The sequence below is a fragment of the Prunus mume genome, linkage group LG1 (assembly GCF_029339155.1).
Source record: "Prunus mume cultivar Tortuosa linkage group LG1, ASM2933915v1, whole genome shotgun sequence".
NCBI lineage: Eukaryota > Viridiplantae > Streptophyta > Magnoliopsida > Rosales > Rosaceae > Prunus > Prunus mume.
This window is the reverse complement of record NC_142698.1, coordinates 27120829-27145321: the sequence shown is the minus strand read 5'-3', so window position 1 is coordinate 27145321 and position 24493 is coordinate 27120829. Positions and strand designations below refer to the sequence as shown.

Sequence of the window (24493 nt, the reverse complement as noted above, 5' to 3'; positions counted from 1 at the left end):
TCACCGTTACCTTTCGCTCAGAAATTTGTTGGCATAATTGCCATCTGGGCTTCTAGGCTTAGAAACATACTTGCTGGACCTGACCTAACATACAAATTAGGCTTGCTTTAAACCCAAAAGCATGAAGCAAAAGCAAATCTTGTTGCCTTGTAATAAGACAACAAGAAATGAGAGCCCATATCCTTCACCATCTGGGATGCTTTCACAGTAAATGCCAAGACCCAAGATTGCATCTCTCCCTCCCATGGTCCTCTAACCTGTGTGTCAGATTTTCTCTCTACAATTAGATAGATCAGCCGCTTTTGCTTTAATTACTTTTTCAGAGCTACACCAACTCATTTCACAAAATAAATCCCGAAAAACCAACACTAGAAATAGATACATACATTATAGATACAATCTAAAATTCCCTCAATTATTTTTTCTCCACAGCCATCAAAAACCAGAGAAAAGAAAACAAAAATACAGTCTATGTTAGAAAGCAACTCCACTCATTTGTCATGGCAAAGGGCAAAGGGGATAAAGCAGTTACTATTCACATGAATAGAAGCTGCCCTTACAAAAACAATGTGTGTTTCCACCCATTGTCATAGTAAATGGCAAATACTATTCATTTTTCGTTTTTTTTAACCTAAACAATTAATTTGGATAAGATTTTTGGGTTCGTACGTGTCAATATTTATTATAAAATTTATATCTCATAATCAGATAAAATTTTTAGATAAGATTTTTGGTTTTAAAATTCAGATAAATTTCAAATTTCAAAAATTAGATAAATTTCAAATTTCAGATAAGATTTTCACCCTCTAAAATCGTGCCACGTGTCATCCCTATCTGCCAAAATTTTTCTATAAAACCATAGGCTCAACACATACCTCTCATAGCAGATCTTTTATATTTTTCATTTCTCAGATTTTAGAATTCATACTCCATTCTCAATATCAGACATGAGGAGATGCTTGGAGAGGCAAGAGCGAGAAACTAATGAAAGAAGGCGTAGACGAGCTGAAGGCAAAAGGGTGCAGAGATAACAAGATCAACAAGTTGCCATAGCAGTGGCTTTGCTTGATGAAGAAAACCAAAGCCGCCGCCGTGGTTCACAAGTTAGCCATAGCCCGAATGTGGACAAACATAGGCATTCTCAAGGTAAGAATTTTTCGGAAGATTATTTTATCCCAACTTCTTTGTACTCTGATGTTGATTTCCGAAGGCGATATAAAATGCAACCATATTTGTTCAATAAAGTCATGCATGATATTTGCAATTATGATGCATACTTTGTTACAAAGTGTGATGTTGCTGGGATTTGGGACTTCTTCCGGAGCAAAAGCTTACAATTGTTATACGAATGTTGACGTATGATTTATCTCTGATCGTGGATGAGATTACCTGGATAGGGAAATCCACTACTTTTGAGAGCTTGGTAAGATTTTGTGATGCAGTCGAAACTCTATACATTAGGGACTACTTGCGCAGACTTACACCTAGGGACCTCCAACGGCTTCTACAAAAAGCCGAAGCTCCAGGATTTCCAGGAATGATTGGTAGCATCGATTGCATACACTAGCAGTGCAAGAATTTCCCAATTGTCGACAAGGAGATTATGGAAATAGAAAGCAAAAAAGTATCATCCTTGAAGCCATTGCTAGATTTGATACATGGGTTTGACATGCCTTCTTTAGAGTTGTCGGATCTCAAAACGACTTGAACTTGCTGGGTCAATCCCCGGTGTTCAACGTTGTTTTGAGAGGTGAAGCCCCGAATATCACCTATGAAATCAACAATATCATCTACCATAATGGGTATTATCTAGCAGACGGCATCTACCTGAGGTGAACTACATTTGTGAAATCAATTCTGCATCCCCGATCGGATAAGCAAAAATTATTTGTTGTCTATCAAGAAGGTTACAGAAAATATGTGGAGAGGTGTTTTGGTATCTTCCAAGCCCGGTGGGCTATTATTAGGGGTGTGGTGCGACTGTTTGATGAGGAGGTGCTGAGGAGCATAATGATGATTTGCCTCATCCTCCATAACATGATTGTGGAGGATGAGTATAATTACGATGTTGCAGATGTGTACGAACCAGATCCTATGAACACGCCCTTGACAATAATTTATGAAAGGCCCATGGGGCCACATGGAGAAACATTGGAGCATGAATCGTTGGTTAGGGATGGTCGTGTCATGACCCATATGATTGATCGATATACGAAGATGCAATCGTCCTATATTCATGAACGACGTCAAGTTGACTTGATGGAGCATTTATGGGCGGTGAAACACAATGACGGTGAATGAAGTGAAGTGAAGAAGTTTTATTTTTAATTATGCTTAGGTTATGTTTTATTTTTATTTATGCTTTGGTTGTGGTTTTTTTTTAAATTTATGCTTTGGTTGTGTTTTTTTTTTTTTATAATTATATTTTGTTTGATGTATGTAATGTTTTGAATAAAAAGATATTTTATTGAATGCTTTCTTTATTCACTCAAAGAAAACCAATACAAGTAATTAAATAAAATACATGAATTACAACTATTTTTTAAAACAAAACATTAAAATACAAGAAACAAAAGGCAAGCTAACTAACTTAATGGTTTTGATCATTTAACCAATCCATGTTGCTAAGTCCATCGTCACGGAAAAGTCTTCTTCTCATAACATCCCTTCGTTCTATCTTCCAAAATTGTTTTGGTTCAAGGGCTCTATGGCCGTGGTTTCCCGATCCTTCTTGTCAATGTTTTCCTTGCGTACATACTCCCTTTCTTTTGCATATTCTACTTGAATTGCCCTCTCGTCTTCTTGGGTTTTAATGTCTATTTCAATTCTCATGGCACTGTGCCTTGCAATTTCCTCCAAATTTTTTGATGTATTATTGCTAGAATTACTCTCTCTTTCGCCTTCGCCGTCTTTCAGCCAATAGGCCGCTACTCATTTTCAATGGGTGAGTTTTGACTCATCGGGGAATCCATAGGCAAATCCAATGCCAGTGAATCATGGATAGGCGTCTCGTTCAACACAACGGTCAGACCCGTTAGAATAATTCGAAATCTCGAACAATTCTTCACCACCTCCCAACATTGGTCACGATTGAAAGTTTTTTTGCCTTACCCAATAGCACCAAACCACATTTGTGCTTGCATAATCTTTTTTTTTTAAAAACGGAAATGCAAGAAACATTAAAAAAATTGGAAATATAAGAAATTTTAGCAAAACATTGGAAATGCAAGAAATATTAACAAAATATTGAAAATGCAAGAAATATTAAAAAAATTGGAAATGCAAGAAATATTAACAAAAAATTGTTTATGCAAGAAATATTAACAAAATATTTTATTGCAACACCAAATATTGTTTGGGCTTGGGCTCCCCCCTTGCCCTGGCTTGGGCTCCTCGATGGAATGGCTCTTAAATCTCCATGGCACCTTTGGCCTTCCTCTATGTGTTTCAGGGATAACCCATCATCATCTCACCTTCTCTAAGAGCATCTCCACCCACAAGGGCTAAGTTTAAGGCAAGGGCAAGCAAGAGCTGCCACTATTCACGTGAATAATATCAGCCTTTACATTTGTGGTTCCACCTATGAGGGCAAAGTCTAGGGCAAGTCTAAGGTAATTACTATTTATTGTACTGTTACCTTCTTTTCGGCCGGGGCGGCCGAAGGAAGGAACTTTTGGTCCTTCTTCTTTTTTGAGTGCGGGGCGTGCCATCACCAAGCCCCGAATTTGGGCTTGAATGGAATGTGAGTAGATGGATGTGTTGCGTCCGAGATCTAACTTTAATCAAACGATTGTTCGGCCGAGCAAGGAACCTCCTCACGGCCTAGGCTCTTTCACTACCTCAGAGTCAAGGCTTTATGTGAGCAACCAAATGATGTGGAGTGGGTGGAGATGAAGATTGAAGGTGAAATGCAATGAAACGAATAACACGTGCATAAAGTAAAAGGTGCTTGAATTTAAATATAATTGAAAGACAAGTGCGGAAAGTAAAGTGCGTAAAATAAAGAATTTAAAAACGAGTGCGTAATGTAAATTGCGTAAATTAAATAATTGAAATGCGAGTGTGTAAAGTAAAGGGCGGAAAGTAAACTAGATTGCGAAGAACAGTAAAGAAACATGAATTGAAGTTACTGTAATTAAAATAGAATTGAAAAACAAGAACAAGAATGTAAAGGCATAATTGAAATCTACGGAAACTAGAACGGGAAAAATAAGAACTAGGCTATGGTTACATTATGCTACTCCTAGGATAGAAATTGAAGAGAATGTAAAATGACAAGTTGTGTGTTGTGTCGGGGGTTTGATGTCTTCATGGAGCAAGGTTTATATAGGGCACTCGTCAGCCTATGGGCTAGCCATTAAATGGCCAAATGTCAACTCTTCTTTAAAATCTTTCCTTTCAAAGCCCTCCTAAATCCGTGAGATTGCGTTGATATTCTGACAGGCTTGATTCTTCCTTGTTTTGGAACACTCGGAGTTACTATAAAAACTCCCTTGATTTCTTTCCTTGTGAGGCCCTCCGTCACGTGCACATTATCCTCCGAAAATTTGGGCGTGAAAAGATGGCTTAAAGTTGGGCATCTGATTCCTCTTATATTGCCATCCATATATTAGATTTCATATCATTCCATATTAATATATAATATATATATTAATATATACATATAATGTAAGACAAAAACCTTCAGCCCCAGTTTGCAAAACAATCAACTTCGGCCGCCACATTCATCTATATTATATATATAAATATATATATATATATATATATTAAGACCAAGTGGACTACAGGACCCATTCTACCCAATTTTCCGAAGAGACAAACTAGCCACACGAACCCTCCAATCTAAAAACACTCGGCCGCCAACCTTCCTTTTGAAAATAAACCCAGCTATATTTTCGGCCGCTCTCCAGCCCTTCTAGTTCCATCCGGCCGCAATCTTGAGAGGCCCGGACAGCTACGGCCTCCAAGCTTCAAAACCAAGTTAGGTTTTGAACTCCTAGCCAGCTGCACCTATTTTTCTTCTCCGGTCGCACCAAATCGTGCCCAGCTGCCTATTCACCACACCCGCCGCATATTCATCACACCCGCCGCAATCTTCCACCTGCCCGGCTGCAAACTTCCACTGCCCGGCTACGAACTTCCAGCCGGCTACGAACTTCCAATTCTACCCGGCTCACGAACTTCCACTCGCCGTGCCCCACGAACAACCCATATGCACTAGTCCACCGCAATTCTTCTCGTACAATCCAATATCCCGTGCCCGGATTAGGTGGGTTTCCACCACCCCCAAACACCCGGTTAAACTTCAACCAGGCTCAAACATGTACTTTATTTCCTATTTTTTTATACTTTAAACCATTAATTTTGATAATTTTTTGTAATTAAATTTTCAGATAAGATTTTCATCCTCTAAAATTGTGTCACGTGTCCCATGTCAAATACGATTTTAAGATATTTATAAATAAAAAAAATTATAATCTCATATTTCAGATAAAATTTTCACCCTCTAAAATTGTGTCACGTGTCCAATGTCAGATAAGATTTTCAGATATTTTTAAAAAATTATAATCTCATATTTCAGATAAGATTTTTACCCTCTAAAATTGTGCCACGTATCCCATGTCAGATAAGATTTTCATATATTTTAAAAAAATTATAATCTCATATTTTAGATAAGATTTTCATCCTCTAAAATTGTGCCACGTGTCATCTCTATCTTCTAAATCCCTCTATAAAACTACACCATCAACTCATACCTCTCACACTATCTCTTATCTATTCCTTCATTTCTCAGATTTTACAAAACACATTCTACTCTCAATGTCAAACTTGTCGAGGGTGTTGGAGAGGCAACAGAAACAAATGGAAGAAATCCGGCGTAGACGTGCTCAAGAAGATCGGGACGCCGATGAAGAAGAGGAACAAATGCTTGCAGCGTGTGTGTATGATGGATCAATCAAGGCAACACCGTCGTCGTCGTGCCCCGAATGTGGACAGACTTAGAAAGTCTCGGGGTAAGAATCTCAAGGAGGATTATTTTATCCCAAATTCGTTATATCCTGCTTCTAAGTTTCGAGAGAGATATAGAATGCAGCCACATTTGTTCCAAAAAATTATGCATGATATTTGTAATTACGACACATACTTCATTCAAAAGCATGATGCTGTTGGAGCTTTGGGTCTTATCCCAAGCAAAACTTCTGCTTTGCGGATGCTTGCTTATGAGGCATCTGCAGAGCAGGTGGATGAGATTGCAAGGATGGAAAAATCTACAATCCTAGAGTGCTTAGTGAGATTCTGTGATGCAGTGGAAAATTTGTATACGAGGAGTACCTTCGCAAACCCACGCCAAGAGACACTGCAACGGCTTCTACAAAAAGCGAGGCTCGAGGTTTCCAGGGAATGATTGGAAGCATCGATTGCATGCGGCGAGAAATGCAAAAGAAAAAAAAAGATTATGCAAGAAAAAGAAATAGAATATGCAATTAAAAAAAAAGTTACATTAAATTGATTAAAATGGCAATTATAAATAATTTACCTCATCGGATAGATTTTGACCGCTTCAAATGTTATCCCTTGCTTTTGTCAAAGCATTTCTCCATTTCCCTAACTCCTTATTCAAAAGTTTCCATCTACTAGATAAGGCCATTTCGGTCCGAATGGAACCCAATCTTTGACAAAATTCTCCATGAATTTTGCTCCATATATGATGGAACTTCATATCATTGCCTGTGATAGGGTCATGACTAACGTTCACCCAAGATTGACACAACGCAACATCTTAATGAGTTGACCACGAGCCTCCAACTTCGACAGAAGATGCCATTTGTTTTTTTTATACAAATGGAAAGTAGTAGAAAAATGTGAGTGGAGAGTAAACAATATTGGAAGGAGAAGAGTTTGTATGGAGAATTGGTGTGGAAAGTGAAAAATGTGAGTGAAGAGTAAAAAATATTGGAAGGAGAAGAGTTTGTATTGAGAATTGGTGTGGAAAGTGAATAATGTGAGTGGAGAGTAAAAAATATTGGATTGGAGAAGAAATTGTATGAAGATTTGGTGTGTAAAGTAAAAAAAAATGGTTAGGTATTTATAGGAAAAAAATACATAATTTTTTGGTATTTTCTAAAAAAAAATTCAAAATTTTCAAAAAATTTGAATTTTTTGCAATTTTAAGCCAAAAAATTAGGACCATCAGTTTCTAGAAAAAGATCGGAGAGTCCACTGTCGAGACACATGGCAAATGCCCGTTGGATTACATCGGATGTGGACGTCACGTGAAGTCAAATTTTTACCACTGGTTGGTGTGTAATTCAGCACCAACGGTAAAAATTTGACTTACCTTGTTGGCGTGACGCCGTGCATGACATCACAAAACTCGCTTTGGACCTCTGGAAGTTGCCCTTAGGCTCGCCCGGCTGGTGGGACCCACTCTTGCCCGCCTCTTCTCCCGCCCTTGTTGGATGTCGTTTGGGTCTCGGGGCCTTTGCCCGGGTCTTATGTAGCGGTGGAGCCGCTCTAAGGAGTATATTCCGGTGGGACCCGGCTCTTGCAGGGCCTCTTCTCACCCTTGGATGTCGTTTGGGTTGTCTCGGGGCCTTTGCGGGTCTTGTGTAGCGGTGGGAGCTGCTCTAAGGAGTATATTTTCATATCTTTCTCTCTCTCTCTCTCCCTCTCTCTCTCTCTCTCTCTCTATGCATTTTTTGTTTTTATTCTTTTTCCTTTTTGTTGGTGGTTTTGTTTTAGGATGGTGGATCATGATCGCAGAAGGGAGGCCATGAAAAGACAGAGATCACAAGCCAGAGTAGAGCTGCATACAAATCAAGAACTGGGTTTTGAGAGAAGCGGAAGCGTGGGACATGAGATCAGGGAAGGTGGGGTTGATGAAGATCTGTGTTGCGGTTATTTGGCTTATACTGCAAAAGTGCATAGCTTAATTAAGCTTAGCTTAGCTTATTAATTAATCAAGGCTTAAGTGCTAGGCCCTAGAACATTAGTCAATTCTCACTAAACCCCCTTAAAGTTAAAGTGACCCACTTTCCTCTTGACCGATGTTTTGTGTCTCACTTTGTCCCTCATCGTCAAGTCTGTTAAAATTGGCACCAATGAGACCCACTATTTTGCTAATCTAAATGCCATGTGTGAAGAAAAAAAAAATCCAAGTGTGAGCTCCAAATCATCAAATCCCACCTCATGAATCTTCTCTCCAATCCATGGCTTTACCTCTGGGATCTCACTGTCAGGCAAGTTTTGGTGAGCAACAACAGGCTTCACAAGATTGAAAGTGGAAGAGGCTGGCATTGTTGACAGAGAATGAGCAAATCTCTGGAAGTAAACCCATTGCCCAGAATCAACAGCGAAAGTACAGACTCGTCACATTCAGGAATGGTAGTTGGAAAATGGATTTGGTGACGGGTCGGGCCAGCTAGAGTAGAGATAGCATAAAACGCAGTGGCGGATCTGTGTGAAGGGCAGGGTGGGTGCCCGCCCATCCAAATATTTTTTTATTATTTAAAAACCTATACATGTTATATGGGCAGCCCAAGTTTAAAAGCTTAAAAGCTTACCCCATATACACACACGCCCATCCAACTTCAAAGTGGTCCCAACTTTTGTCTCTTTTCCTTTGGTACACCAACTTTTCTCCCTTTTCTCTCTTCTATTCTACAGACCCGCCGAGGACAACAACAGCATCCTTTTATCCCTCTTTATTTTCTGCATCTTTCTATTATACTGGCTGGGCAGTGGGCAACTTACTGGCTTGTCCTCTCCTTTCTATAACAAGTAGTAATTTCTAATTCTCTCATTTTCTATATATCTTTAATTATAGTTTTAATTTAAAACTTAATATTTTAGGGTTTTATTTATGTATAGATGTATTTGAGGGTAAGATTTATTACGTCCCCCTAACTAGGTGTATCTTTTTCTGATTATTAATGAAATTCACTCGTACCGTAGAGTTTAGTATGTAAATTCCGCCCAATTAGCTTTTCATTTCTGGATCCGCCACTGATAAAACGGGTATTCGAAAGAGGCCATGGATTGTTTAGCAATGGAGTCCCAGTTTGGAATTGGGTTGGGGTTTCTGGAGGTTGGGGATGAGAGCAGTGGGGTTACAGGGGCACTATTGGAAATTCGCAGAGGGAGAGACAAAGGAATTGCAGAGCGCAAATAGTGAATGGGATTGGATGAATTATGCTGGGATCGAAACGGCTCGGGTTTGGATAGGAAGACGACAAAGGACTGGCTTGGTAGGATGAGATTAGACTAGGATTTAGAGAAGAGTAAGGGCTAATCATGGTTGATGTGCTTGGTGTATCAATTTGGGTTGGCTTCAATCCCTGTACAACAACACCACCATCACATCATTAGAATTCATAAATAAATAAATTTTTAGGTGGATTTTTCCTTTGGATTTGAGCTATGACAATTATGGGAAAATAATTAAAAATTAAAAAAAATTGAAGAATTAGGACAATTAAAGTGAATTAAAGAAGAGAAGGGAAGTGGGACCTTGCGATAGGTAGTGCCGTCGTCTTCGATGGTCCAGCCAGCCTGGAGACAGAGAGCTTTTAACACCTTCTTGTTGTCACAGTGCTTGGGCAAATTGAAGTTGCCCTAAGCTCGGAGCCCTGCGAATATCTTCGCAGCTATGGCTCTCCTCCTCCTCTCTCTCCTTCCACGACTGCTTCCTCAGCGCTACCGTCGCCGCAGACGTGGCTCCATCCGACGTCATTCTCTGATCAATTATCTTCCCTCTCTTTTTTCTCTCCGTATCAAGCGCTGTGCAATTAAGTTTTTTATAGTATTATTAATTTTTTTAATAATTAAATTAAGTTTTTTAAAAGACATTTTAAATTTTTTTAAATTTTTTTTTCACACATGGCATTTAGTTTAATAAAATAACGGGTTCCATTGGTGTCACATCAGCATTTTTAACAGAATTAACGGTGATGGGAAGTGAGACACAAAACATCGTTGGTCAATGGGCCAAAGTAGATCACTTTAACTTTAAAGGAGTTTAGTAGAAATTGACCAATGTTTCAGGGGGTATTGTAGCAATTAAGCCATTAATCAAATATTTGTGTTTTTGGATCTAGCTAGACGTCAAATGTTTGCATTTCACTGCGAAACCATTATCATAGGACAGGCATAAAATCTATTAGCTCTTTTTCCAGGATAATTCCAACGTCTATTCTCAGAAACAAAAGCAAATTGCTGCATTATCCTATTATTTCTTCCATTTCAATTTTCAGGCTAACGACTGAATCATTTAGCCTTTTTTTTTTCATATTATAAAATATTTTCCTTCTACGATATGCCAATAGCCTTCTAATAACCATAAGTGTCCACAATATAACAAGCTGCCCGTCTAGCTCAGTTGGTAGAGCGCAAGGCTCTTAACCTTGTGGTCGTGGGTTCGAGCCCCACGGTGGGCGCTAGTGATTCCCTTTTTAACTTTTTGGTGGGCACATGCCTAAAAGTTCAGATAATATTTATACAAATTTCTCTTTTTTTAAAGTAAATTTTCTCGCAGAAAGACAATTCACCATTAACGAACACAGCCACAGGGACAGACTACAAGGCATGCAATTAATTCAAAAAGCATCTACAGATCAATAAGGCTGTTCAAAAACACCATGACTGGAAAAGTAAGAAAAAAATAATAATTTAATTTCAACTATTGTACAAGCCAAATATTAAAATGAGAATAAAGTCTATTTCATGGTTGCTATTTTCAAGCATTTCCAAACACGGGAATTAAAATCATTTATTCTAATTCTCTAGGAACGGGGACTCAATTAAGAAAATTATTCCGTGAACCAAATGAATTTTTAAGAGCATTTACAATCATGTTATCTATTTTTTAGTTAAAATTTAGCTAAAAATATATATAAACTATTTTAGGAGCTCTATATAAAAATTTAACTCCAATCAAACTCTCTAGTTTAGGAAGTCATAAATGCTATAACTCTTTTTTAATTGCTCTATCTCTCTCTTTCTAGATTTAGGAGCTCCTAGAAGTCTTCATATTTTATAAGGTGGATATCAGCATGGTTGAAGTTATATTTTTCTCATTCCTCCCTACAATTTATCTAAGAATGTGATTTAAGGAGCCCATTGTGGATACTCTAACAAAGTTGCAAACTAAACTCAGCGTTACTTTTCAGTCATAAATTTGTTGGCATCATCACCTTCTGGGCTTTTAGGCTTAGAAACACACTGGACTTGACTTAACATACAAATTGGGCTTGGTTTAGACCCAAATGCATGAAGCAAATCTTTTTGCCTTGTAATCATTCAGACAGCAAGAAATGAGAGCCCATGTCCTTTCCCTTACCATGTGGCAAGCTTTCACAGTATGCATCTTTCCCATGGTCCTATGACCTAGTGTGTCAGATTTTCTCTCTACAATTAGATAGATCAACCCCTTTTGCTTTAATTACCTTTTCAGGGCTTACACCAACTCATTTCCCAAAATAAATCCCCAAAAACCAACACCAGAAATAGATACATACTTACAATCTAAAATTCCCTCAATTATTTTTTCTCCACAGCCATCAAAAACCAGAGAAAAGAAAACAAAAAATGCAGTCCATGTTAAACCTCCATGGCACCTTTGGCCTTCCTCTGTGTGTTTCAGGGATAACCCATCATCATCTCACCTTCTATAAGGAGTATATTTTCATCTCTCTCTCTCTCTCTCTCTCTCTCTCTTGAATATGTGTTTTTGGTTTTTATTCTTTTTCCCTTTTGTGGGTGGTTTTGTTTTAGGATGGCAGATCATGATCGCAGAAGGGAGGCCATGAAAAGGCAGAGATCACAAGCTAGAGCAGAGCTGCATGCAAATCAAGAACTGGGTTTTGAGAGAAGCAGTGGAAGCGTGGGAGAAGAGATCAGGGAAGGCGGGGTTGATGAAGATCTAGCTAGTGTGCTACATGATCTGTGTTGCAGTTATTTGGCTTGTACTGCAAAAGCTGCATAGCTTAATTAGCTTCTCTTAGCTTATTAATTAATCAAATATTTATGTTTTTGGACCTACTTCTGCTTAATGTTTAATATTCTCTGTGGGGTTTGTTTTAATTTTTATGTTCATATCTTTTGAGTTTATCTTCGATCTGGTTTCCTCCTTGGCCGGTTTGGCTTTTTTTTGCCTTTTTGTAGTTTTGTGATCTTGCTTTGATGTCATTGTTCTTGTTTTGGACTGTTTCTCTGCACAAATTGTTCGTGTTCAAATTCTTGTTCACAGACAAATGAAAGTTTCTAGGCAATTCATCCTAAAAAGAAAAAGAAAAAGAAAAAGAATCTCTTGAGTAAGAAAAGGAAACAGAATCTTTTGGGAAGAAAAAGAAGCAGAAGACAGATCATTGAAATTACCTCACTAGTGCAGAAATTTGTAAAACAAGAAAACCAGCGAGTGGCATTATTATATGAATAATATATAAGCCACGTATTCTCTTCGTTGCTGTCCTCTCCTCTCACAGGCCATGGGCTTTTCAACCTTTTATTAGCCACGCATTCTTTCCTTCCTCTTCACCTTCAACGTCCACTTCAATTTTACTCAGCCACAACCCTAGAACTCATACATGTATAAACCTTTGGTTCAAGTTCAACAACCCTACATGCTTTTAAAAGGAAGAAAGGAAAATAAAGAAAATTTTCTGTTCCATTGATAAGTTTGTTAAATTGAAATTGGTAGGCGATTCAATGTAGTGGTTGGAAGTTCATCCATTGGTCCAATGTGGTTCCTACAATTTTGAAAAGGAAAGTGTGGAAAAGGCTGGAGCTGTGTTTCAATACTCTTTGATATTGTGTTCCATTGTCAGATATGTGCAGCACTCAAACAAGTGAGTTACCATAGAAGGTGGGCACCACCCATGACTGCAGCATTAGTCTCTCAGTTTTCGAAGAGACGTAAGAAAATAGGAATGGTAGATGGGAATAGCGTCACTCTTTATTTAAAGGGTAAAACTGTAAAGGATTTGTAACTCAAGTGGTTAAGAGTATTTATTCATGTACGAGGTCTTAAGTTTTGTTTATCCTTCCCCAATATCCCTTGTATCCAAAAAAAAAATAATAATAAATACAGGTGGCCGCGTTACTAAAATAAATGAAAGGGTTGGTCCGAACAAGCAAAATAAGGTGTATAGTGTAGTTAAATTTGGAGAAAGATGAAGTGATAATGTTGTGGTTTTCTTTCCTAGGGGGTTGGGTTGAAACAAACATGTGGAAGACATGAGCAAAACACCACATTAAAAGCAGTGGGTATAAATGGGACGTATGATGAAACAACTGACACTGTTGATAAATAAATACAAACACCCATCTTTATCAATTTGCACACTTTTTTGGTCACGCCATCGTTGACATATCTCTATCTTTTACCGTCGAATTAAGGCACCACTGATATGTACTCTTGTCCTGTCTTCGATGTCATGGACTGTAAACCAATTTTTACCATGGGGCAGCAATGAACGTGTCTCCGGCTAAAATTTGAATGGAGATTGTGATGGCTGAGATTCACTGTTTATATCAAGAAAAGAAGAATACAAGATTCACTGTAAGAGCCAAGTTGTTGCTGGCCCTTCGAGTAGGCTGAGAATTCTGCAGTCGCTCGCTGGCCCCTAAATTTTTACATTTGAATATGATATCAGCTTCTTATCGAGTAGTTCTTCAGAGTGATCGTCATATTACGTAATGTTACTAAAGAGTCAAAATATAAATAAAAAGATTCACAATCACACAAAAACACAAGTTATGAATATGTCAATGGTTTCCCCAATGTGGGGTTTTGTCCACAGAATTTGTATATATAGAGTGTTTTTACTAATAATCAATGAGTTTAGCATTTGACGCATATACAGAAGTCATAAGAAGAAGAAGAAAACCTTAATTTCTAAATGGGAAAGTGTTCCTTTTTATTGGGGGAAGAGAGAAAGAGAGGGAGAGAGAGAGAGAGAGAGAGAGAGAGGGGCATTGCCTCTACGCTGTTTCTTCAATATGGGACGAAAGAGTCCTTTTGTGGACCTCGCATGCGAAAGTTCCCTCCTTGTATCCATCTGAGATTCACATTTGTGATTCATCTAGTATTACAGAATATTTCATACTTGCCTCAAAATTTGAATATAAGATTTTTGAAATGCACACAAATAGTAAATACTATGTCGTACTCCACGGCAGCAACCAGAAAGAAGACAGGTCCTCATCACAAAATCATAGAAGAAAAACCCATAAGAAGAATAAGCTCTCCAATATTTCTCATTCATATAGTATTTCTTTGACAATATTCCCTAGAAAATAGTGGCCAACGGAAGATCAATATGTATGAGTTAAGTCTCCCACTGTGTCTATATGCGCTATAGAGTTGGAGCCAGTTTGGCGTTGTTGTCTGTAAAAATAATCACTATCAGATTTGCTGTGAGAGAAATCAGCTGTGAAATAAAGTTGTTTGGTATTTGGTAAACATTTTGTTAGAAGTGCAGTTGGTAAAAAAAAACATGGGGTTATTTTTGGAATTTTGAAAGTTTCATTAAACCTAGCGCCTCTTCAAAATTGATTCCTGCATAATCAAAAAATGAAAGCAGCTCATCACCTGCTTTCCCTAATTGCTTTCTCTCACAGCAATTATTCAAAATAAGTGATTTTATTATCTTTTACTAACAAGTTGGACTTTCAAAATTTTCAAAATAATCACTTATAGCCCCAAATAAACAATGTCAAACAAGCACTTGGTATTGTAGATAATCCTCTTTGGTAGGCTTTGTTGCCTTAAGATAACAGAAGGGAAAATAAGAGAGCAATGTATACGCACGCGTGATTAATCGTGGAGATGTGGGGACAAAATTACTTCCAAAATGCGATGCGAGGAATAGGGTTTGAGTGGATCCCTATAAGCTATGTATATTAGGTTTTCTACTTTCAAAGTTTCAATTATCAGCATTGTCCCCCGTGCTTTCCTATCCTTTATTTAAATGTCGGTTCTGGATCAGATTACTAATAGTAAAAATGAGTATTTATGCTCTTCATTTAAGTCTTACTCAAAAACACATATGGTTTGCTTAAGAATAGCTTTTTTAATGTATTCCGATTTTCTTCCGTTTACTAACACATGAATATTAAAATTACTTCAATTTTCCGTTTACTAACACATGAATATTGAAATTAATCGGAATCCAAATTTACCATGCTTTTACTAACCAGACTCCACAAGTCTAATCCTTTTTGTCAGGCAACACAGCACAAGTCCAATCCCACGACAAAACTAAACCAGTGTGAATAAACAAAGAACAAGAAGCCTCCGAAGGCCGAAAAGACAAGTAACCCATATCCACTATACACTCTAGTAAGATATCGCAGGATACGGTTAGATTTGGCATCAACAAACATGCTGCATCAAAATTCATACACCACAACAGGACAAAGCACATGAGAGGAAATGTGAAATACCAAAGGGATATAGAATCATTACGACAATAAAACATAGTTTTTTAAATTAAAATCCAGAGTAGCAGAACCAACCACAAAAATATTTAAAAGAAGGACAAGGACTCCGTATGCTATAACGTCGCCACCGCCTGTCAAGCACCCAATTCTGGGACTGAATGCCTAACAATGATGACCAAAAACTATATAAACAGTATGACCAACAAACCATAGTAATAGTGACAATAGGTAAGTTTTTACTACTATTATTATATTTATATAAGATTTCCCCTGCGGAAATCTGATGAGCCAGTCCGGTTCACTTCTTCTTAGCAGCGGCCTTAGTGATCTTGGCACCAGTTGGATCCTTCTTCTCAACACTCTTGATGACACCAACGGCAACAGTCTGTCGCATGTCCCTCACAGCAAATCGTCCAAGTGGGGGGTACTCAGAGAAGGTCTCAACAACCATGGGCTTGGTGGGAACCATCTTCACAAATCCAGCATCACCATTCTTCAAGAACTTGGGCTCCTTCTCCAGTTCCTTACCAGATCGTCTGTCAATCTTTGTCAACATCTCAGCAAATTTAACAGCAATGTGGGAGGTGTGACAGTCGAGAACAGGAGCATATCCTTGTCCAATCTGGCCAGGGTGGTTCATGATGATGACCTGAGCTGTAAAGTTTGCTGCTTCCTTTGCAGGATCATCCTTGGAGTTGGAAGCAACATAACCACGCTTGAGATCCTTAACAGCAACATTCTTCACGTTGAATCCAACATTGTCACCTGGAAGGGCCTCTACGAGAGATTCATGGTGCATCTCCACAGACTTAACTTCAGTAGTCAGCCCAGTGGGGGCAAAAGTAACAACCATACCAGGCTTCAGGGTACCAGTCTCAACTCGTCCAACAGGGACGGTACCAATACCACCAATCTTGTACACATCCTGAAGTGGAAGTCGAAGGGGCTTGTCTGATGGTCTCTTGGGCTCACTGATCAAGTCAAGGGCCTCAAGAAGGGTGGGACCCTTGTACCAGTCAAGGTTGGTGGACCTCTCAATCATGTTGTCACCCTCGAACCCAGAAATGGGGACAAAGGGGATCTTTTCTGGGTTGTACCCGACCTTCTTGAGATAGGATGAGACTTCCTTCACAATTTCATCGTACCTTGCCTTTGAGTACTTGGGAGTGGTGGCATCCATCTGTAAACAACAGTTGATGTCATGTGACAAGTTAGAACTGCTTCTGAATAACTACAACAATGGCTGATATCGAATACCAATTGAAATATAAAACATAAGGCTCACCTTGTTACAGCAGCAAATCATCTGCCTCACACCAAGAGTAAAAGCAAGTAAAGCATGCTCTCGGGTCTGACCATCCTTGGAAATACCGGCTTCAAAACCACCAGTGGTGGAGTCAATAATGAGGATGGCACAGTCAGCCTGGGAGGTGCCAGTAATCATGTTCTTGATAAAGTCACGATGTCCAGGAGCATCAATAACAGTGCAGTAGTACTTGGTGGTCTCAAACTTCCACAAGGCAATATCAATTGTAATACCACGTTCACGCTCAGCCTTGAGCTTGTCCAGCACCCAGGCATACTTGAATGACCTCTTGTTCATCTCAGCAGCTTCCTTCTCAAACCTCTCGATAACACGCTTGTCGATACCACCAAGCTTGTAGATCAAGTGACCAGTGGTAGTCGACTTACCAGAGTCGACATGGCCAATGACCACAATGTTGATGTGGAACTTCTCTTTACCCATTACAGGATTTCCGAAAGATAACTGAAATCACAAACGGATTACCAAAACTCAATCAGCATAGCTTGAATAGACTACAAGATCATCACAACATGGATATTCGTCAACAAACAATAAACACACTGCAGAGCCATGGGCATAACATAAGAATGAAAAAAACAACTAACTTCAAAGACTAATGAAAAATACAGGGAGATGCATTACTATGAAAGAACTCAGTCCCTTAGATGTTCTTAAAGATTTGCAATCATGTCTGCAAATCATTACAGGTCTGTAGGATCATCACTGTTTCCAACAAATAACAACTCACAACAATAATCTCAAAAAGAAATCTCTCATTTTTGTAATCTCAACAAAATACGTAATGGGAAAATATAGTTGCTCCTGAAATTCCCCAAATCAACAAGATTAAAAAAATTTAAGGGATATTTTCAAAAAGCAACACCTATTACTATGGTTTCAAGGGAACGAGTCACATGGAACTGATCAAATCCATAAACCAGAAAATGAAGCATAATAGCAAAAGGGATTAATATTTTACAAAAATATAGGGACAGAGTATATAATAATACCAAACCATCATTCAGATACATGATTGTACTTCATCAAAATATAACCAAATATCAAAACAAAATATTATCTTTTTTCCGAATCCTAATTAAAGAGGCATGAGAACGGATTGAACAGAACCATAATCCAAAAACAAAATCAGATGGAAAAAAAAATTCCCAAACATGATCAGAAAAACGAAACACCTAAAACCCACATGAAGTTTATACGAAAATCCTGATCTAATCACAAACACCAACAAAACCCAGTTCACAAATTCATCAGTTCAACAAACAACAAACAAAAGGAGAATTTTTCAAAAGCTTTCGAGACATGAACATCTAAAAAGAATTAGAGCTAAATCGGAGAAATAGAATCGCAACTGAATTTGTTAAATAAAAAATAAACGCTGTAACAAAGACAAAGATTTCAACCTGAAGAAACGGAGGAGAAGAAGTGGAAAAAAGATTCAGAGGTCTCTCTAGCCGACTTTGGTGTGATGAGCGAGACAGAGCAGAGGATGAGAAAAGTGAGAGGAGCTTGTGAATTTTTAAATAGAAGCCAATGGGCTTCACTGTGGTTAGGTTTTCATTCTCCGCCCTTGGATCTTGGGGGATTTGATCTAACGGCTGTAGTGTTTACTTGCTGCTTAGGCAGCTGATGTCGTCATCCATGCACGTGTGACGTGTCATAATGCGCTGCGCTGGCATATTATACTTTCGGGTAATTCCATTTCGCTCTTTTTACTGCTAACGACATTCATTGAATATTATAATTTTTTAACTAACTCTTAACGGGAATCAAATATACAATCCGCCAAAAAATGACACTCGCAAATTTATTAAATGCTATAAAGAATAACATCCATCAAATATTGTAATTTATCACTCGTTTCACTTTTCTTTATTTTCTGCCCAAAAATATCACTTGCAACAATTATAGAAATCTGTTAAAGGTCACGTAGAGAGCTTGTAGCTCAAGCGTTTAAAAAATTACTTCTTTTTCTCTTGACATCATTAAACAAATATATATATATATATATAAGTAGTACCAATTTATCGGGTAAAAAAGCAACAACACTCTTTGCATTTTTGCACTGCGGTGATATCTCACTCTCATTACTCTTTTGCATACTTTTGTGTTGCCCATTTGTATTCCTTCTTTTATTTTTTGTTATTTGATTCTCATTAATTTTTTGGAGTAATTATTTGATTCTCATTCTAATTACCCAATAAAACACAAGATTATTATAAAAGGAATAAGTACAAATGAATAAAATGGCAGTGTGAAACCGACACGTTACACCGACATATATCCAAATAATTTCTAGACCATACTACATTTTTCCCACAATGCCATTTTAGAGTATTTTTAACATGGGAAATGTTCAAATTTTATTTTAATTCCTACAAACCAGTTTATATATGCTATTAAGCGAAAATGGCATGTACTCGGCATTTGTACTAGAACATGAAACAATCTTCTGCTTCTTTGTAGCTCGAGGAAATTAAATTAGAACCAAAATAGACACAAAACCCACCAGTAGAATATCTTGCATGTACTCGGCACTGTTGTAGGTGAGTGCATGAATTGGCAGACTTGGTTCACAACATAAGACAAGTCCGACCGAGTAATAATGAAGTATTTGTAAGGCAAATTATCAGAAATTGAAATTGACATATCTCCCTTAATAATACGCAACAACTCATTTCGCAAGTGTAAAATCCGACTATGTGAGGCGGACACATAACGACACTCCAACGATTACTAAGTCGGGCGAGAAGTGGGGGAAAGATTGACAATAGCCAATGCTGCCAGACTCAATGAGTTGTTGATCCAACTGAGAATGGTCTGATCTTGTTGCTCCCCATTAAGATAAACAGGATTCAATAAAGAAGTATTTGTTGCTGGGAGATGCTTGGGTGGACATGGCACCGAGCCATCAACATAGCCAAAAAGGTCACGACTGCGAAGAATGGGAGATATTTGAGTTCTGTTGAGCTTGATGGTAACAATAGGGGAAATTGCGGGTGGAGTAGCATGGGTGGTGTGGCAGAATTGTTGGTTGGAGGTGATGGTGGGTTTGCATTATTGGTGTAGACAGGAGCAGCACTTGAGTTGTTGATAGCCATGAGAACGTAAAAAAAATTATACAAATTTATAAATAAACCCAATTCTAGACATGTATTTATAAAAAAAACCCAAACACTATTTAAATATAGAAACACACTCAAAATCAACCACAAAGTCAACTTTTTGGGTGTGTTTATAAATGGGTTTTGAGTGTGTGTAATGATGAGTTTTGGGTGTGTTTATAAAGTATTTTGGGTGTTGGGTTTTTTTATAATTTCAACCTCCATTTAAGGTGTTTTAGTGAAACTCCCAAAAAATTAATGCGTGAAAGCTTGCAAAACCAATATGGCTGCAGTTATGTATTTATAATGATTGTATAGATAAGTACAAGTTTGAAAAGCATAAAGTTGTTCCTACAAACCAGGATGTCAGCTATTAAGCGATATAGTCCTATGCAACACAAAGCTCCTCATTCAAAAGAACCAGAGGATAAATAATTGTCATTCAAATAAGATGAATTCAAATTCAAAAACTACTATCAAATTCAAAAACTTAGTAGACTTATCCACGTCAGACCTTGGTTTAATATTTACTCCATAAACATTTCACTTGAATAATGGCCCATTTCAACCAGGAATGGGTGACAAATAACCTTTTGTGACTAGCATGTCCTAACTTTATTTTTTTAATACAAACAATATTATATTTTAATCTAATCTAAATTATGGATAATGGGATTCGAACTCGGGTGTAAAGTGAGAAGCACATCCACTCTATCCAACTTGACTAAGCTCATTTATGTGCATGTGTTAACTCTTCTTTGCACATGGTTAACAATTTTTAATAGAAGTTTACCGATGTCAACAATGAAAAAGTCTAATTGCCACTCATTCATGATTTAAGAGTGACATTTTTCCAAATTAAAGTTGAGTGCTTAAATTGATTTGCATATTTAAGTTAAGAGATATTATTTTTAAGAAGAAAAAAAAAATTAAGAGAGTTTATTCGTAATTTATCTTATAAATTGCAAATTTAACAAAAATATTAATCATAAAGCCCCGTTTGGTTCATGGGAAAGGAGGCTTTGGGAATGAGAATTCAATTGCTTTCTCATGTTTGGTAAGTCAGGCATAGGAAATGGTTGTCTGGCACATGAGAAAGTAGGAGGGAAAGTGAAGCCCTCCTCTTATCTTAGGTTTTGTTTTTCCTCATAATGGGAAAGTTTGTGAAAATGAGTCAATATTTAATGCATAATTTTCATGACTATTTTGTCCATATGAATAATTTAGAATTACAACGTATCATTAAATGCATTCTTTTTTTATTTGATTTAATATGGGTATAATTGAAAATTATACAAATTTTGTTTTTCATTCCTACTCAAAATAAACATGGGAAAGGAAACAAAGTGAAATCTCCGATACTTTCCGACATTACCAAAGCGTGAGAAAGGAATATTTCATTCCCATTATTTAAAAAATGACATAGGAAAATGATTTCCCCTCAAATCCATTTCGTAAACCAAACGGGCCTAAGATTAATAAATATTTCCATAATTCAAGTTTGGTCGATGTACATTTTACTTTTCAACATAACTCCAGTACATAAAAATTCTTCTTTCTGCATTACACAAGAGGGAGCTTTTGCTAATTTTCAAATTTAGAAAGAAAAAAAACACACACACACACACAAAACCTCGTGGCATCACGTGTCTACTTCCTCGTCTCTCCAGCTCGAGCTCCCTATCGCTCTTCTTCACGAACGCTCAGGTCGAACAGCCCCCCCTTTCATTTTTCTGCTATAGCTCAGGTTCGTATCTCTCTATTATGGCTTTTGTTAATAAAAAGCACGCTATGTTCTCTATGTTTGATTCAGCTCTCAGCTTTCTCTATGTCTGGTTCTTTGTTTGAAAGCCCAACCTTTTGTTTGTTATTTGTCCGACTGAAATGAATTGATTTTAACACAATTTGCTCTGGGTTTCGCCAATGGGTTTAGGTGTTCCTGTCACTTCTCAGACGATGTTGGAGAAATTTGTTTTCTGGGTTTAGTTTTGAGATTTTGGATTCTGGGTCGGCCTGATTTTGTTCTCATGTTTACTTGGAGGCCATCTTTTATTAGTATCAGTAAAATCAAAACGTGTACTTTGATGTATGTGATTTTTGGCTGACTGAATACAATCGCGTATGTGATTATAGAAAGAAAAAAAAATGGTGCTTTGAATTTTATTTATGTTTCTTCTTTGTTTCAAAATTTAGGTGCTTTTGTTTTCATGCTTCGTTTTCTGGTCTTGATTGAATTAGTTTCATATGAGTCGTTCCCTTGAACCAATAGGAATAGGTGTTGCTCTTTGGAAATCCCTCTGAAATTTTATTTTTCATATTTGATTGGGAAGAAATTGCAGGAGCAACTGTATATTTTTGTTGTTGTTTACTTATTTATTTATTTATGGTTGAGCTTCTGTCTATGCTTTGTATTTATCTATCTGCTGATGAAACAGCCATGGTTTGATGAACTGAGAAAGTATTCCTTTTGTTGTGTATAAGTTTAATTATAATAAAACTAATTGTCTGATTGAGCTTTGACAATTTGTATGTTGTGATTTCAGTTTTCTTGGTGAAAGTCCATAATGGATTAGGAGGCCCAACCAAATTAACAAGTTCAGCAGTAAAAAACTTGGTGCTTCCCATCTTTCGGTAATCATTCAGTGAAATGATTTCTGTTTGTAGATATGGCTTTAGAATAGTTACATGAACAGAAACTTCAGTAGGCTCTGTTATGAACATTCGTTTCTTCAATACTTGTCTAACCCGCAAAGGATGGCTGTTCTTTCATATAGTTCGAATCCAATTTATAGCACTTTGAGGCCTATACAGTATTTGAGTCAAACCCAAATTGACCCAGTTCCCAAAATTGCTTCAAATGGATTTCTTGGTATATATGAGCGGTTTTTGTTGTATAACTTTTACTCAACCAAGCCCCCTTCGCGATCTTTTAGAAGGAGAGAAAGTAGAAGAGTCAAATCCAGTAAATCAACTCTTGATGAAGTCCAATTTCAAAGGGCCATATCCCAGTTGTTGCCTAGATTTACACCTGAAGAACTTTGCAATGTTATAACTCAGCAAGACGATCCTATTGTGTGTTTAGAGTTGTTCAATTGGGCATCGCAACAGCCACGGTTCAAACATGATGTTTCTACTTATCACATTACGGTCAAGAAAGTTGGGGTAGCTAAAATGTATGAAGAAATGGATGATGTTGTCAATCAAGTGCTTGCTATTTCCTACATTGGTTCTGAGGCACTTTACAATTCCATTATCTATTTTTTCACGGAAGCTCGGAAGTTGACTAGAGCTGTCAATATATTTAAACACATGCAGAATAGCAGAAACTTGAATTGTAGGCCTTCAATTAGGACGTATAATATTCTTTTTACGGCCTTTTTGAGTAGGGGATCTAATTCTTACATAAATCACATGTATATGGAGACCATTAGGTGCCTGTTTAGGCAAATGGTGGATGATGGGATTGAACCTGATATTTACTCTTTGAATTCTATGATTAAGGGGTATGTACTTTCCCTTCATGTCAATGATGCACTTAGAATATTCCATCAGATGGGTGTGGTCTATAATTGCTTGCCCAACTCATTTTCGTATGATTATCTCATCCATGGGTTATGTTCCCAAGGCCGAACAAACAATGCTAAGCAGCTGTGCAATGAAATGAAGAGTAAAGGGTTTATCCCAAGTAGTAAATCATACAACTCGCTTGTGAACGCTTTGGCTCTTAATGGAGAGGTTGAGGAGGCAGTGAAGTATTTGTGGGAGATGATTGAGAAGCAAAGATCAGCTGAATTCATTACTTATAGGACAGTGCTTGATGAAATCTGCAGACAAGGAAGGGTGGGAGAGGCAATGAGGTTGTTGAAGGAGTTCCAGGAGAAAGACCTTCTGAATGGGCATACTTACAGGAAGCTTCTATATGTGCTTGAAGATGACTATGGAGATTCGAGTGCCCACTCTCAATTCAGGTAGTGTCATTGATCATCTGTGAGCACATCTTTCCAATTACTTTGATGTTATCTTCCACAAATCTACCAGACTGCCAGTATTGTTAGTGCGGGATTGTGCCTATATGTAGTTGGCAGCTGGTGTATGGCAAAATTTTCTGATTAGGTTGTTGATAAGTGGATCTGGTAATTTGGATATGAAGAAGCAATAGTATAAATTTTGAATTCTTTTATATACCTGTCATATCAGTCACTTGTAGCCTAATTGGCTGTAAGATTTATACAATCTTTGTAACAAGTGTTTGGACGAAGCTTTTTATATACCTGTCATATCAGTCACTTGTAATAAGTTTTATCTATTGGAACAGGTTGAGTCTCCACCTGTTTGATTGGGAAGTATGTTATCTTGGAGTGATAGTTATTAGTTTGCAGCTTACTCAATTTGCTTAATTGGATGTGAATAAACTCTGATCCAGTGTTTCCTTCATTGTTGCAGATAACTGAGTTCTAAAAGTTGCTCTTCTTTTACTGTTGAAGTTAAGCCATTGCATCACTACATAGAGTTTGACAATCACGAAAAATGTTGCCATTTGGTTGAAAATCAGTTTAGGCAATAATAACATTTTAGCTCACCTCAAACAGTGCTGTTAAGAAATCAGCACAACCCTCTCTACGAG

At 37.6% G+C, this 24493-nt stretch overlaps 3 protein-coding genes and 2 non-coding genes across 5 annotated transcripts; 3 read left to right on the top strand and 2 right to left on the bottom strand.

Annotated features, from left to right (window-relative positions):
- Window positions 1–10363: 10363 nt before the first annotated feature.
- Window positions 10364–10436, top strand: TRNAK-CUU (transfer RNA lysine (anticodon CUU)). The gene has a single exon. It is a non-coding gene; the product is annotated as a tRNA-Lys (tRNA).
- A 924-nt stretch (window positions 10437–11360) lies between these two features.
- Window positions 11361–12081, top strand: LOC148921482 (uncharacterized). Its single transcript, XM_089041162.1, has 2 exons — window positions 11361–11675; window positions 11773–12081. The coding sequence occupies exons 1-2, from the start codon at window positions 11587–11589 to the stop codon at window positions 11981–11983; spliced, it is 300 nt and encodes a 99-aa protein (XP_088897288.1). The 5' UTR covers window positions 11361–11586; the 3' UTR covers window positions 11984–12081.
- Window positions 12082–15462: 3381 nt separating this feature from the next.
- LOC148921480 (elongation factor 1-alpha) lies at window positions 15463–18303 on the bottom strand. Its single transcript, XM_089051107.1, has 3 exons — window positions 18169–18303; window positions 16727–17209; window positions 15463–16621 (listed from the first exon to the last, which is right to left on the bottom strand). The coding sequence occupies exons 2-3, from the start codon at window positions 17186–17188 to the stop codon at window positions 15740–15742; spliced, it is 1344 nt and encodes a 447-aa protein (XP_088907233.1). The 5' UTR covers window positions 17189–17209; window positions 18169–18303; the 3' UTR covers window positions 15463–15739.
- On the bottom strand, window positions 17395–17478 carry LOC148921481 (small nucleolar RNA SNORD25). The gene has a single exon (XR_016123399.1). It is a non-coding gene; the product is annotated as a small nucleolar RNA SNORD25 (small nucleolar RNA).
- A 1345-nt stretch (window positions 18304–19648) lies between the features above and the next one.
- LOC103324240 (uncharacterized) lies at window positions 19649–24451 on the top strand. Its single transcript, XM_089048908.1, has 5 exons — window positions 19649–19828; window positions 21409–21616; window positions 22413–22500; window positions 22644–23837; window positions 24313–24451. Exons 1-5 carry the CDS (start codon window positions 19649–19651, stop codon window positions 24314–24316), a joined length of 1674 nt encoding a protein of 557 aa, XP_088905034.1. The 3' UTR covers window positions 24317–24451.
- The last annotated feature ends 42 nt before the right edge of the window (window positions 24452–24493 follow it).

Excerpts from the sequence above, each read along its gene's own strand:
- LOC103324240 (XM_089048908.1), top strand. The coding sequence starts at position 19,649 with ATGCTTGGGTGGACATGGCACCGAGCCATCAACATAGCCAAAAAGGTC. Across the intron at positions 19,829-21,408 it reads ATGGTGGGTTTGCATTATTG|TACATAAAAATTCTTCTTTC; the intron begins GTGTAGACAGGA and ends ACATAACTCCAG. Across the intron at positions 22,501-22,643 it reads TTGGTGCTTCCCATCTTTCG|TTCGAATCCAATTTATAGCA; the intron begins GTAATCATTCAG and ends TCTTTCATATAG.
- LOC148921480 (XM_089051107.1), bottom strand. The coding sequence starts at position 17,188 with ATGGGTAAAGAGAAGTTCCACATCAACATTGTGGTCATTGGCCATGTC. Across the intron at positions 16,622-16,726 it reads TGATTTGCTGCTGTAACAAG|ATGGATGCCACCACTCCCAA; the intron begins GTGAGCCTTATG and ends TGTTGTTTACAG.
- LOC148921482 (XM_089041162.1), top strand. The coding sequence starts at position 11,587 with ATGCAGTCCATGTTAAACCTCCATGGCACCTTTGGCCTTCCTCTGTGT. Across the intron at positions 11,676-11,772 it reads CATCTCACCTTCTATAAGGA|GATGGCAGATCATGATCGCA; the intron begins GTATATTTTCAT and ends GTTTTGTTTTAG.